This window comes from Daucus carota, chromosome 8 (genome assembly GCF_001625215.2).
Source record: "Daucus carota subsp. sativus chromosome 8, DH1 v3.0, whole genome shotgun sequence".
Taxonomy (NCBI): Eukaryota; Viridiplantae; Streptophyta; class Magnoliopsida; order Apiales; family Apiaceae; genus Daucus; species Daucus carota.
In genome coordinates this window covers 15,313,196-15,328,897 of record NC_030388.2, presented here as the reverse complement: position 1 = coordinate 15,328,897, position 15,702 = coordinate 15,313,196, and the positions used below count along the sequence as shown (strand labels likewise).

Genomic DNA, 15,702 nt, shown 5'->3' with positions numbered 1-15,702 from the left:
TACTCTTCTGTTGTCCATCAATATACTATGATTGTTTTCGCCAAATTCCACAGTTTCTGACAGTTTCTACATTGACAAAATCAAGATATACGTTTTCATGAATTTCTTACTACATAAATTAATATAATCCTATGATGATCTCTACACAGAGGGGTGGACATTCCACGAAGGCCTCTCTGTAAATATGAGATAAATCCCTAGCACTTCTTAGTGAATACAGTTATGTATTTTCTTTGACAAATTCACTTTCAGATATATTAAAAAAAATTCTAGGATAAAATAAGAAAAGAAAATTGTAGTTTGTTCTGGACTTTGTATAAGTAATCTATCTCAGTTAGACTGTATGCCATCAGATCAGGATAGGGAGCCCGTGTACGAAACATGTATGCTGGAAAAAATTTACTCCTGTTCCTGTTTGTACTTGTATTCAAATTATGCTTTTGTATAGACTCCATCACACGTAACCAGCCTCTTAAAGATGGTGATTCTCTTATTTCTGAAAAGGAAAGATTTGAACTTGGGTTCTTTTCTCCTGGTAATTACTCTAGCAGCCGTTACGTTGGTGTTTGGTACTACAAATTTCCAGAAAGAATCATTGTTTGGGTGGCGAACAGAGATAGTCCAATGAAAAACACTTCTGGTGTTCTCTCTGTAGATAAAACAGGACAGCTTGTTTTATTTTACAGCGGAACTCCTAATGTTTCAATTTGGTCCAGTAACATTTCGGTATCAGGAGATAACAATAACTCAGCTAAGCTACTGGATACTGGAAATTTCGTGCTGTACAAAGATGCATTTAGTCAGAAGAATTTTATATGGCAAGGTTTTGACCATCCAACTGATACTTATCTTCCAGAAATGAAACTTGGGTGGAATAAAAGAACCGGAAAAAATAAGTTTATCACTTCTTGGAAGTCCCCTGAAGATCCAGGAACAGGTCAGTATTCTTATAGATTTGACGTTAATCAAACAGTCCCGCAGTTATTCATTTACAAAGGGTTGGAACCAATAATGCGGATAGGATCATGGAATGGCATCACATACAGTGGTATCTCCGAATACACAGTAAAGGCTGTTGGTGATGTCTCCAAATTGTTATATACAGACAATGAAGAAGAGGTGTCGACGTACTACATTATTAATAGTACTTCAGTTATTACAAGATTTGTACTTGATGACAGAGGTGTTGCAAAAAGGCTGAACTGGAATCCAGAATTACGAAAATGGGATGCATTCTGGACCGGACCATATAGTCAGTGTGATAACTATGCTTATTGTGGTGAATTCAGTAATTGTAATCCGGTTAAAGTGGCAGATCAAGGTTGCGAGTGTCTGCCAGGATATAAAGACAAGTCTGAAGGGGATTCGCCAACAAACGGATTTGAGGGGTGTGTGACCAAGCCTGGGGCCGTCATGTGTAGAAATGGAGAGGGTTTCAGGAAGATGTCAGGACTGAAGCTCCCGGACACCACCAATGCTCTATTGGATTCGGATTTAGAAATTGAAGCATGCAGAACCTTTTGCTTACAGAACTGCTCTTGTACAGCATACACGCCTTCTAATATCACTAGTAACAGCACCGGATGTTTAACATGGTACGGGAAGCTGGTAGATGTCAGAGAATTCTCTGGTGGAGGTCAGGTTCTGTATATACGAGTTGATCATGACGAGTTAGGTATGTACTTATTGTTTTCTGGCTAAGCAAAGAATTTTCATAATTCGATTGAATTTCCCCTTTCATTCTAGACATGATATTTGAACACGAAACACAAGTTTCATGTGATTTTCCAGAACCATTTATAATATATAGAATCTAGTTGACTCTTATTTGTATGGAGTTTGATACTTTTGGAGCATCCACGTTGTGACCTAACAAATCACATTTGAAACATAATGTTCTTAAACAATTAACTAGGCATAACAGCTTCAACAATTGCTAGCAATGAGTTCTAATTACAATATCTCAAACTCAGAGAACCAGAGATCACGGGTTGACACACGTGTTTATTGTTAAATTTTACAAGATAAAGGCAACATCAATTGTTTTGTTTCCTTTTCAAGGTAAGGACACAGAAGCTGAGGACTCAAAAAGGCGAGGCCACAGAGTTTTCCTAGTCATAAGAGTTTTGCTCCCAGTAGTCATCATCGCCATCCTGCTTTTACTTGTATTGGCATATTGGTTGCTCCTGAAGAAGAAAAGGAGAGGTTCAAGCTTAAAACTTAAGCTTATAAATTATAACTGTTGCATACAAGTACATTTACGAGAGAAAAATTATGAACATAAAGCCAAGCATGAAATGCTAACTGGGACTTGGCTATACAACTAGATTAATTTTGATTGCTGTAGTTACCAAGTAGTGAGCTATAATGTGCTTTCAATGTTAAATACTATGTAAGAAATAATTATGCCTTTTTGCGAGGACAACTACAGAAAGAGAACATAGATATCTTGAACCATTTCAAGATGTACTTGGAATGAATGGAAGCGGAACTACTAGCACAGAGGTGCGCTGCTTTTTACTCCGAACCATTATTGAAGCCACAGACAATTTTTCCTTATCTAACAAGTTAGGAGAAGGAGGCTTTGGAGCTGTGTACAAGGTACATTTCTTAAATTACCAAGCGTGTCTACGTAACTTCTTGTTGCTGCTAATACTAATTAGCTATCATTTGAGTATTGTTTTAGGGTCAACTGCATGGCGGAGAAGATATTGCTGTGAAAAGATTATCAGTTACATCAAGCCAAGGGATAGAGGAATTCAGAAATGAGATCATTCTTATAGCAAAACTCCAGCACAGGAACCTAGTAAGACTGTTGGGATATTGTATTCAGCAAGAGAAAATGTTAATATATGAGTACCTTCCAAACAGAGGATTAGATTGCTTCATCTTTGGTATGTCCTTACTTCCAATAATATTTGCAGTTCTGTGTATTCCAATTATATGTTATAGAAGGTGATTTCTGGAAACTCAGTAATTAATTTTAATATGTACCAATTCACATTTAAGCAAGAAAGGCGGTGCTAAATTGGCGGACACGCTTTGACATTGCAATTGGCATTGCTCGTGGAATGATATATCTTCACCACGACTCTAGATTGAAAATCATTCACAGAGATTTAAAAGCAAGCAATGTATTACTGGATGCTTCTATGAACCCTAAAATATCAGATTTTGGCATGGCCAGAATCTTTGGCAGCGAAAAAAATGAAGAAACCACAAAGAGAGTTGTTGGAACATAGTGAGTTGTGCTTGCAACTTTTAAACACATATATAATGCAATACAAATTGAGAATTATAGATATCTAATGATGAATGTTATATGGTTTTGCATCGCAGTGGTTATATGTCACCAGAATATGCTATGGAAGGACATTTCTCAATAAAATCCGATGTTTTTAGCTTTGGCGTTCTTTTACTAGAAATCATCAGTGGCAGAAAGAATACCAGTACTTTCGATGCTGAAAACTCTGTGAATTTGATTGGTCATGTAAGTTAACTGATGCTCGTGCACACACACCGACACACACACATCTAGTGAAAGATGCTTCAGCATATAATGGCAACAGCCAAATATGACTAATGTGATGCTTGGCTTTTAGGTTTGGAATTGTTGGTTAGAAGATAAACCTCTGGATATAGTTGATCCACTACTCGGTGAATCATATGAGGCTAGTGAGGTTTTGAGATGCATTCAAATAGGACTATTGTGTGTACAAGAATCTGCAGCTGTCCGGCCAACTATGTCAGAGGTCGCCTCTATGCTGTGTAACGAAAGAAGTCCTCCGTCTCTACCAGACCAGCCTGCATTCATAAATAGGACAAAAGCATATGCTGGACCTGTGAGGGGAAGTTCCTCTGCAGGTAATGAAACCACTACTGATACTGAAATGACAGTAAGTATAATCGAGGGTCGATAAAATATGTGAGAGTCTTATACCAGTGATCCAGAACTAAAGGATTATGCTATTCAATATTTGTTGTCAAGAACTATTGGACTTGTACAAAATGTTTAATCTTTAAGATTCTTTAGTGACTAAGTAATTTGATTGTAGTCATTTGAAACTTTGTCGATTCTAAGGAATTTTGAATACATTTTATTTGTTCTTGTTCTGAACTGTGAAGTGTAATGAGAAATAACTAACCGGGAAGTAAATATAAGGCTAATGGGAAATAACTAACCGGGAAGTATATAAGGCCTGAGTTTGGAGTGACGAAAGCGAAATCAAATTAGGAGGCTCTTGTAAATTAAAAATCGTAAAATATTTATCAAAAACTATATACACTTACAAAAAAACACATTATACAAATCAATCATATTATCCTCCTTTAATATAACACATCTTGCATTTTTTGATGCAAAAATATCAATCAAAATTGCATAATCAAGTTTGTATGCTATATCATTTTTATTGATAACAAGCCTATCCGGAGACATAGTTGAAAGAAGACGGGATTATATCAGCTTTAATATGACAAACTTCGTTCCGCATAAGTAACAATAACAGATATCGTTAGAAGAACCCTATAAACAATCCAAGCATTTGGATAGCTACCAAGTCCTATAAGCATTAAACAGTCCAAGTCCTCATGTGTCGTAGACATGTTAAAACTCAATAATTAAAGAATTCTTGACTCTAACTGGATTTTATGAAACATTCATAAATCTTAAGACAACATACATTTGTTCATCATTTCATGCATCCACAGTACAACCTAATATAACTCAAAAATAGTTTGCATCTTTACTCTACGAATAATAAACATTTTACCGACCAGGTCAGCAACATATCATCTCATTTTGAATTTTGTGGCTCAAATAATGATAATGTGTCTCACCTTGTAAAATGTGGCGAGTATGTTCTTGCATAATAAGATCAAGCTCATCAAATAGTTCTATCATTTGTTAAAAACTCCATTATTATTTTCATAATTTATTTCACCGTAACCTTGAAATGCCAAATTATTTTTCCCAAGTCTTTTCACAACAACAAGATTTCTATCTATATAAACTTGTTTTTCATGCTTCTTCTCTTGATTGATTTTTTCTTGAACATATGAATCAATTGTCACACTTAACTCCAATCTTTCTTCAATTTTATCTGACGTGCAATAAATTTAATATGTTGTGAATTTCGTTCATGACTTCTAAGACGTTGTGAGATATTATATCAATCATTAATACCCTTTTCACCTAACTCATTCACCAAATTTTTTGGATAAAATATTTACAACAAAAGCAAAAATCTTTATCTAAACACTTTTTATACATTTTTTTCTCCATTGGACTTTTAGCTTCACGGCATCTGAAGTTCCATTTTAAGTATGAGTTCTCTCTTGAACGCGACCGTATTAATATTTTGGATTGTTAAAATAGAACATATTAGTTCAATATGGTAATAAATGACGTGTAATCTTTCTACAGATTTATTAGAGATTCGACAAATATCATCCATACGAGGTTGACTAAAATTATACATAAGTGATGGGTATATGGTTCGGTTGGAGTGTTAACTTTTTAAGAGGTTTGACTATAATTTTTTGTTTTTAGCATGGCAAACAAAATAATATATAGACAGCGGCGGAGCCAGCCAAAAATTTTAGTGGGGGCCAAAATACTCCCTCACTATCTTATTAGTTGTCACATTTAATTTTGACAAGTCTAATTGATCAAAGGAATTTTTTTTAAAATAATGTAAGAGCGATTGTAATATTTGGTAAAAAATCAATCTGTTTGACCAATAAAAATAGAAATGTAACAATTAAAAAGGTACGGAGTGAATATTTTTTTAAGACATTTTTAATTCCAAAGATTAAAATAATACCTATTTAGTCAGCCAGCTATATGTTATATATAAATGTATTAAAAAACTCTAAAACCTAGTGGGGTCCAGTGCCCCCACCAGCCTATATCTACGTCCGCGCCTGTATATAGACTATTCAATGTATTGTGGATTTCATTATAGACAAGAAAATTTATGTAATTTTCAATAATGCTCGCATTATGAGGCATCCCCATTTCCAACTTGATTGTCCAGGAAGCACTTGAATAAGAACAACGGTGGAAGTAGTTTACTAACTTTGCCAACTTTTGACCTTTTGTGCACCAAAAAAACAACCTTACTGTATATATACTAAACAATGCAGTAACATTGCTGTCAAAAATCTAGTCTTGAGCAAATCCCTTGCAGAAGTTTGATTTAAAAGTTTGACCTGGACTTGTGATATATCTTACAAATGTCAACTCAGATTATATTTTTGTCACCCGAAAACACAATTCGCAGTCTCTAAACAGAGCATGTACACTAGAAAGAACGCACTGGTGTACTTTGTTGTTCTACTTGTGATCCAACCATGCATTTGTTTGGACTCCATCACACAGACACAACCTCTTAAAGATGGTGATGTTCTTATCTCTCAGGGGGAATACTTTGAGATTGGATTCTTTTCCCCTGGAAGCTCTAGCAACCGTTATGTCGGTGTTTGGTATCACCAGATTCCGGAAAAAAATGTTGTCTGGGTGGCTAACAGAGATAGTCCTGTGAAAAACACTTCTGGGGTTCTGTCTGTAGATGGAACAGGACAGCTTGTTCTATCTTACAGCGGAACTCCACAAGCTTTAATCTGGTCAAGTAATGTTTCAGGATCCGGAGATAGCAGGTTCTCAGCTAAGATACTGGATACTGGAAATTTTGTTTTGTTCAAGGATGAATACAGCGAAAAGAATGTCATCTGGCAAGGATTTGACCATCCAACGGATACACATCTTCCAGGAATGAAGATTGGGTGGAACAAAAAGACTGGAGAAAATAGGTTCATCACTTCTTGGAAGTCACCTGAAAATCCAGGAACAGGTCAGTACTCTTTTAAATTTGATGCTAATGAATCCAACCCCCAAGTGTTCATTTACAATGGTGCTGAAAAGTTGATGCGAATTGGACCCTGGAATGGCGTTACCTTTAGTGGTTATCCGGAATTTACAGTAAGTGGTGCTTATCAAGTCTCCAAGCTTATATATATTGACAATGAAGAAGAGGTGTCCTGGTACTATACTATAAATAATCCTGCAAATATTACAAAATTTGTACTGAATGAGACGAGAGGTCTAGCGCAAAGGTTAAATTGGGATCCAGTCACGCAAAAATGGTATCCATTCTGGACAGGGCCAGAAGATTTGTGTGACTTTTATAGGCATTGTGGTGCATTTAGTACTTGCAACCCGGCCAATGTTGGTGCGCAAGGTTGTGAGTGTCTTCCAGGATACGTGTCTCAAGGAAATCCTCTGCGAGATAGATCTCAGTGTCTGAGGAAATCTGAGGCCCTCGTGTGTGGAAAGGGGGAGGGGTTCGTGGAGGTCTCAGGAGTAAAGGTTCCAGACACCAGCACCGCACATTTGGAGTCAGATATTACACTTAAAGCTTGCAACAACTTATGCTTGAAAAACTGCTCCTGTACCGGATACACAATTGCTAATATCAGTAACGGTGTTGGATGTTTAACATGGTACGGAGACCTGGTAGATATTCGACAATACTCTGATGGAGGTCAGGTTCTTTATGTAAGGGTAGATCATCACGAGTTAGGTACGTTATGAACTGTTGTCTGGCTTCACAGCCTTAGGCACATACTTGTTTAGACCTTCCCTTCCATTCTGAACATCACAATTTTTAGTTTGTTTTGTTTGCCAATAAATATTCATAGTCAATATTTACAGCTTAAGTATCTTTGACCACGCAATATATGCAAGTTGAAGTGTGAAATTTCAGAATTGCTTACTATATGGAAGCCAATTGACAATGAATTGTGAGGTATCTGATGCTTCTGTCATTGGAGTATTGACCTCACAAATCACATGCAAAACATAATATAAAAAATATTGATCACTTGATATTGAAATATCTGTTAGCAGCCAGATAGCCAGGAAATTCTTATTATCTGCTATACAATATTCATATAAAAAATATATTTCCATAGTCATACTTATGAGATTACTAAATTAATATCGGTCCTGTAGCTAGCCATATGGGCTGCTCTACTCATTTCTGTAGCGGCTTGAAGAGAAATGTTATAGCTCCCCAAAAATTTCAATACAAGTACTTCTATAAACCATAAAAAAGGATGAAAAACTTTTGAGTAATTTTCAACTTGTAGATTACATATTAGGCCTACTCTGTATCCTAATACTCGGGGGGTCTCGTATAACCTGGCAATATTAATTTTTAGAGGTTTTGCAGTATGTTCTTTACATGGTACTACTTGTGCTATAATTGGAAGTGTAAGTGGAGGAGTTTATCTTTAAGTTATGTGTGGAGACGGGTCGATCACAACCAGATAATGAAGAATAGGGGGATAAGTAGTCGTAGCACTTTGGTAGCTTAAGGTCAAATACAATGCCATTTGATGAATGGAACATTCATTATTTGGTTTCCTGTTTCAGCTGACTCAAAGCAGAGACTCCTGAGAGTTTTGCTTCCAGTACTGGTTGCCATCTTACTCATAATAATTGCATTTGGATATTGGTTGCTCTGGAAGAAGAAAAAGAGAGGTAAAATTTTATGATAATAGTAATATCAAAATCACTTGCCAAAATATTGAATGCACTAATTTATCACTTTTCCTAACAATTTCAGGAGGCAGCAAACGACTGGAATTGTTTAACAGTCTGGAAAATAGTGATGAAAGAGGAACAAGTAGCACAGAGGTGCACTGTTTTCCACTGAGTATTATTATTGCAGCCACAAACAACTTTGCATTTTCTGAGAAGTTAGGAGAAGGTGGTTTTGGCACCGTGTACAAGGTACATATTGTAAATTGCCAGGCATGTTTACATCATTAAATTTTGTGATACTATGAGCATATGCACACAAGCACAGCAATGTTTTTTTAGTTAATACAGGGGCTTTTTTGGTGGCCCAAAATAAAAATAACATGCAGCCAGGTCTTTTCGACTCCATCAATAATTTATTCTCCATCAGTTCGCAACCTTTCCTTGATTTTCAACAGACTTTTTAACGGGAAGCAATTGACGGAGCCTACAAAAAGAAACATATTTTCACTGCTTTCATCTGCTATATATTTACTGCGTTTATTTATTTAAAGAATACGAACCAGTGAGTCGATAGGCACCTATAACAATAGGCATCAGTATACCTTACTGTAACTTTATATGCTTTGCTACCTCCTTACTCACAATTAATTTTAATATGAAAACTTGTAAATGGATTTGTCTTTAACAGAAATGGTTTTGTCACCAGAAGGTGTAATTGGTGCTTTCATTCTATCAAAGGTTACTCATCCAAGTTAATATAAATATAAATTGCAGAAAGTTTTTAATAAGGCTTAATGACCTTTTAGCCCGGGAGGTTTGGATAAATGTTCAGACGCGGCCTTGATGTTTAAAGTCGTTCGATTCAACCCTCCAAGTTTTCCGAATGCCTTTTAGCCCTTATGGCGTATACGGTATATAACGAGGTGGACAAAGTTGACATTTCACACGTGGGGGTTAAAAGGGGATTAAACATCGAGGGTTAAAAGGAACATCTAATGTATTTTAATGTATTCTTTAGGGGTTAAAAAGAACGAGATGTATACTTTAGGGGTTAAAAGATACGCCCAAACTTTACCCTGAATATGAATTGTCAAGTTTACCCTCCGTTACATACCGTTATTTGAAAAAAGGGCTAAAAGGTACAATAGTGAAACTTTAAGGGTTGAATCGAACGACTTTAAACATCGAGGCCGCATCGGAACATCCATCCAAATTTCAAGGGCTAAAAGGTCATTAAGCCTTTTAATAACCAGTGAAGTTTTATTTTAGGGGAAGCTGCCAAACGGACCAGATATTGCAGTGAAAAGATTATCAATTACATCAAGTCAAGGGATAGAGGAATTCAAAAATGAAATCCTTCTTATAGCGAAACTTCAACACAGGAACCTAGTTAGACTATTGGGATATTGCATCGAACAAGAGAAAATGTTGATCTACGAGTACTTGCCAAACGGAGCACTAGACTGCTTCATTTTTGGTATATACTTTCCTTTAGCCGCTGTGTTGTGTTTGTTTGTGTTGAATGAAACTGGGAAAATTAGAAAGAACTTGTACTTTATTTTACTAAGCATTTATAATTCCATTCATGCCAGTCATTCCATTTCTAGAAATTTAAACAACAGTTGTAATTCTGCAATTTGAGCATGAATGCTAGATTCTCCTTACATTAATTCATTAGATTCCTTAATCTAATATGTTTTGAAATATGTTAACTGATTTTTTCTAACTCAATCTTAAATTTTATTATATGCTAAAAAGCAAAAAAGTCGGTGCTAGATTGGCAGACACGCTTTGATATTGCAATGGGAATTGCTCGAGGAATGCTATATCTTCACCAGGACTCCAGATTAAGAATTATTCACAGAGATTTAAAAGCTAGCAATGTATTACTCGATGCTTCCATGAACCCTAAAATATCAGATTTTGGCATGGCTCGAATAGTTGGCAGCGACCAAAATGAGGAAACAACGAACAGAGTTGTGGGAACATAGTGAGTAATTCTTTTAAATTTTATACAAACACGCACATTCTTTATATATATATGTTTATATGTTTGTATATATGGGATGAAAGTGAGAAATTTAAAGATTTAAGTATTAACTTCATACTTGGGTGAGCATTGCAGTGGTTACATGTCACCAGAATATGCTATGGAAGGACATTTCTCAATAAAATCAGATGTTTTCAGCTTCGGCGTTCTACTACTGGAGATCACCAGTGGCAGAAGGAACAACAGTAGTTTCGATGCTGAAAACTCTTTAAATTTAATTGGTCATGTAAGTAGATTGGTGGTCAGGTGCAAACACTGAACATACTGTACTTAGATATTAATTTGCCATGGCCAAACATAATTTGTGTTATTCTTAATATGTAGATTTGGGATCGCTGGCTACAAGGTACACCACTGGAAGTAGTTGATCGGTCACTGGGTGAATCATATGTTGTTGAAGAAGTTTTAAGATGCATTCATATTGGCTTATTGTGTGTACAAGAATCTGCAGCTGTTCGTCCAACTATGTCGGAGGTAGTCACTATGTTGTGTAACGAGAGGATTCCTTCATCTCCACCAGAACAGCCTGCATTTATAAATAGAGCGACGGGATATTTTGGACCTGTAAGGTCAAGTTCTTCTGGAAATGGAGCCATTGCTGTTACGGAAATGACAGTTAGTATGATTGAAGGTCGATAACAAGGTGAGAGAATTGTACCATAGTATGATTTAGATCCAAATACAGGTACATTATGTTAATCACAGTAATTTGTATACAATTTTCGATCCTCAAAATGTTTTGATATTCATACAAGTTCATAGTAACTGTTGGTAAGAAGTTCTATAGCTTTATGTCTTGGGAATCCGTCTCTAGCCCAAACTATATGTTACTTTTGACTTTGCAAAAATAATCATTGAGATTGTATATATTATATAATTAAAAAAATAAAAGAAAATTATACCATTAAAAATACATTTAGTTTATTTTAAAACTTTTTATTTTCTAAAACAAGAAGTTAATATTTTTTAATATTTAGTCAAAGATTGATCAATTTATATTTTTAAAACTGATATGGGATGTAATTCAAGAATCAAGACTGAGGGAATAACAATTTCAAGACAAAATTGTCAATTTTGCATGATGTCAAAATCAAGAAGCATATCCACCAAAAAATTCTCCATGAAACACCGCTACACCAGATGTTGATATTATGGTGGGCAACAATCTCTTCTTCAGACTCATTCATTTGCCACCAAATTTCGAATTTTTTTCCAGTAACGTCGAATGCTTTTTTCTCATCATTAGCCACCAGATTTCGAATGCTTTTTTTTTCCTAATAAATTAGAAGTACTCTGGCCGACATTTAACTTTCATTAACTGATTTATCATATATAATTCTTATATGATTTCATATATTATTCTTATAAATTTTTCTCGATAGTAAAACACTTTTGCTCCGCTGGTCGAGAATAACTAAATGAGTTGTCAAACAGATATGCACATATTTTATTAAATATAGAACACTAAGAAGAAGAGGCAAGAGTGAAAAAAGATGAAAATGCAAATTTATTTGATATTAAGAATTGTGTGAAAACTCAGGTTAAATAATTTAAATACCGTCAAATTCATGTCCAAACCGCAATGCAAGTGGGTCATTAAACTTAAACAACTTACATTCGACTAGGAAAAGTAATTAAAAGTTGCATTCTGATTCTATCCAGCTGAGTTATATACACAGGGTTATATAACTCAGGAAATGCAGCACACTTTGATAATCCTCTAAAATATATAGTTTCTATAACTTAAAATTTCCTATTTTAAATAAAAATTTAATATTTATTCTCTTTCCCAACCTTCTCCTCTGGCCAAAACATAACTGGCTGAGGCCCGCAACAGTCCTCAACCCCAAGCAACTACACATGTACATACATACAGATACACAGAATACCTGGGAATCAAATAATTCAACTGTTTTAAATTATTTAAAGGTAAAAACGGTTTAAGAAGAACATGGAGCTTTACAAATTTAGAGCTACATGTTTCCGACCACATTTTAGAAGAATAGAGGATACGAGCTCCGGACCAATTTTATAAGAATGGAATGAAAGTAGAAATTTCATATGGAATCACAAAAAATTATACGGTAGTCAAAATTTTTATTTTGGTCTTGTTAACCAACTAAAGAATTGGGACTTGGTAAGTGAGTTATAACTTACGGATCTTACAGTATCTATTTATAAATCTATGCAGTTCTCGATAGTTTGTTATGATATAACTACTGATTAGTTTTCTAGTTATTAGATATAATTGAATGGAACTGATAAGAATAGATAGAGGATAGTAAACACGTCAGTCTTTACAGTTTAATTACACTGACCAAATCAAGGAACCATGGATTCTTCATTTTCTACATAACATAATATGGTTTCTTGATCACTGTACATATAGGGGAGACGTTCAGCGAAGATCTCTTGTAAGCAATTAAGAGTATAAACAGTAACTCTGCCTCTATTTGACAATATGTCTGTGCAGATCAGATGTCACTCACAAAATCTACTAGACAATGTCATTTTTTGTGATACAAATTTCTTTACAATTATAATAAAGACTCAAAATCCTCATTAGGCTCTTTTCTTCATTATAATCATGTCTTCAGTACTATAACTTCCTTCACTGCATCTATCTCTATCACCATCCTCTTTCTCCATAGCATCTACCGCATCTATCTCTATCATCATCCGCTTTCTCCATAGCATCTACCTCATCATCAACACCTTCCTTATCCATCCCCTGATCCCCTTTATTATCCCCCTTCTTATTCTCTTCTCTAAACACTAAAACCAACTCATATAATGTATCCAGTATTCTAAAACTCACTAGGCCGGCCAGGGCAGTCGGGGTGCCTTCAGGAGACCAGTCGGAAAGATTAAATCAGAACATTAATCCGATGTATTTAAATATTGTTTTTAAATATTATTTCATTTTAATATTAAAAATATATTTTATATAACTAAAAATAATAATACCTCATTTTAGTATCAAATACAATAGGTAAACACCCCATTTCATACATTAGCTTCATTTTCTATCAAAACATTATTATTTTATACAATTTTATCCTTAATTTGACTCTTTTTAGTTTTTGACGGATTAGTCCCGATTTTGACCTTCTAATTTCTGACGAATTAATGTGACGGACCCACAATACTAACTAGCAGAAGCATGCATAATATAGATTAAAGTATTAAAGTACTACAAGAACTTAGAATATTAAACTACAAGTCTAATCCACAATCCCCGAATCACAGCTATGAGTATGAACAACATCTAAAATATTATATTAATGAGCAAAAAGCTCAGCAAGTGAATAACAATTCATTACAATCATCATATGCAAGTGTAATAATAACAGAAGGTAAATCGACAATATGAAATTTCAAGTAAAGGTTCAAGTCTTAACAAAATATTGGAATTGGAAATCCGCACGGCGCTATGAGCATTGAGGGGTGATCAGCCCACATCAAGATCTGAACCACATAACAAGTGATTCACAACTAATGAGGATCCTCGGCACACATCGGCCATATAAAACCATCAGGCTCCCCGCTACTGAGGTTTAAAAATATAACAGTGACTGGCGCCTCAGTCTTATTAGAAAATACCATCCAATTCCTTTTAATCAATTCATTTCAATTCAAGGGGTTCTTGATCAAGGACAAGGTATCAAGTATATGTATTTTCAAAGTTCTAGTGGTATGTTTTCTAAAATAAGGGAATGCTATTAAGATCAGGGTTCCCAAAAGAGATAAATCAAGTGTATAACGGGTTTCAGGTTCTCATGATATATTAAGGGACTATTATATGATATTCATGTGGGTATGAGGTGATATGATATGAAAAAAAAGTCAATTTAAGTATGAAAAGCAATTATCTAAATTCAAGGTCTATTTATAGGATGATGATAGGGATTATTCAATTCTATTAAAGCTGTAGTCATGCATTTACGGGGTATTCAATCATGGTAAACAGAATAAAGAGGTAAGTTGAGAGTTTCACTTGCCTGGACTACGCTTACTAATTACTTGGGCAAAATCTTCTAGAGGTTCCTTACCTGGCCTCCTACTTGCACCTATAATTAATAGGGGTTAAGTATCAAGTTGGTGACTGAAGAGAAGGTCATATATCACTTTTTTCATTGATCTTTTAGAGGTACCATTTTGATCACTAAAATCGTATAAAATATCAAATGGATACCTCTAAAAATGTGTCTCGAAAGTAAATATTTCTTCTTGTTAATTTATACACATTTTTCTTCAACGTTGCTATAACCAATTGAAAAGTGGTGAATTCTACTATTTTAGATAATATATCTAGATTTTTTTAAAAATATTTATTATTTATTTTAAAATTTACAATTATTTAATCTTATTTAAATAAAAATATATAGTAAATTTGTTTTTAAAAATCTAGATATATTATCTAAAATACTAGAATTCACCACATTTCATTTGGTTATAGTAGCGTGGAAGAAAAATATGTATAACTTCACCAAAAAAATATTTGCTTTCTCAACACATTTTTAGAATTATCCATTTGATATTCCATACGACTTTAGTGATAAAAATGATACCTCTAAAAGATCGATAAAAAAAAAATGATATATGGGCTTCACTTCAGTGACCAACTTGGTACTTATCCCTAATTAATAGTATCCTTGTCACCACAATTGCTAACTACCCTTTCGCGTATAGCAATATATATATATATATATATATATATATATATATATATACACACAAATATATATACATATATATATACAAATACACACACACACACACTTAAACTCAACTAATTACAAGTAATCCACATAACACATAGCAAGAAAAGGCATGACAATTTATTACTTAATTAGTAGTGCTTACTTAACTTCTAATTACTACCTTGGTCATTTAAGCAATTAATCAAGTAACACATAAGGTCTATGACTAATACTCCTAATTCCACTTTACTGACTTCAACTCAAACTAAATATAGTAAGGCACACTTGTGCCTCACTAATAAGCGTGCATTTTATCTTAATATTGTCCCTGCATTTTAGTTTTTTTGTACTTGATTGGATTTTTATTTAATAAATATTAATGTTTTATTGTAGGATGCAAG

At 34.4% G+C, this 15,702-nt stretch overlaps 2 protein-coding genes across 3 annotated transcripts; both read left to right on the top strand.

The window, feature by feature from the left end:
- The first annotated feature begins 354 nt into the window (after positions 1–354).
- Positions 355–4,107, top strand: LOC108198186 (G-type lectin S-receptor-like serine/threonine-protein kinase RKS1). Its single transcript, XM_017365954.2, has 7 exons — positions 355–1,675; positions 2,062–2,205; positions 2,432–2,601; positions 2,687–2,894; positions 3,010–3,241; positions 3,340–3,490; positions 3,603–4,107. The coding sequence occupies exons 1-7, from the start codon at positions 382–384 to the stop codon at positions 3,918–3,920; spliced, it is 2,517 nt and encodes an 838-aa protein (XP_017221443.1). The 5' UTR covers positions 355–381; the 3' UTR covers positions 3,921–4,107.
- A 2,034-nt stretch (positions 4,108–6,141) lies between these two features.
- On the top strand, positions 6,142–11,373 carry LOC108197816 (G-type lectin S-receptor-like serine/threonine-protein kinase At1g11410). 2 transcript variants are annotated; one of them, XM_064083195.1, is made up of 7 exons: positions 6,142–7,583; positions 8,438–8,545; positions 8,631–8,797; positions 9,818–10,025; positions 10,307–10,538; positions 10,674–10,844; positions 10,923–11,111. In XM_064083195.1, the coding sequence occupies exons 1-7, from the start codon at positions 6,299–6,301 to the stop codon at positions 10,960–10,962; spliced, it is 2,211 nt and encodes a 736-aa protein (XP_063939265.1). In that variant the 5' UTR covers positions 6,142–6,298; the 3' UTR covers positions 10,963–11,111. The 2 variants fall into 2 exon arrangements, with proteins under 2 accessions (XP_063939265.1, XP_017221011.1); XM_017365522.2 differs by having other exon boundaries at positions 6,151–7,583; positions 10,674–10,824; positions 10,923–11,373.
- The last annotated feature ends 4,329 nt before the right edge of the window (positions 11,374–15,702 follow it).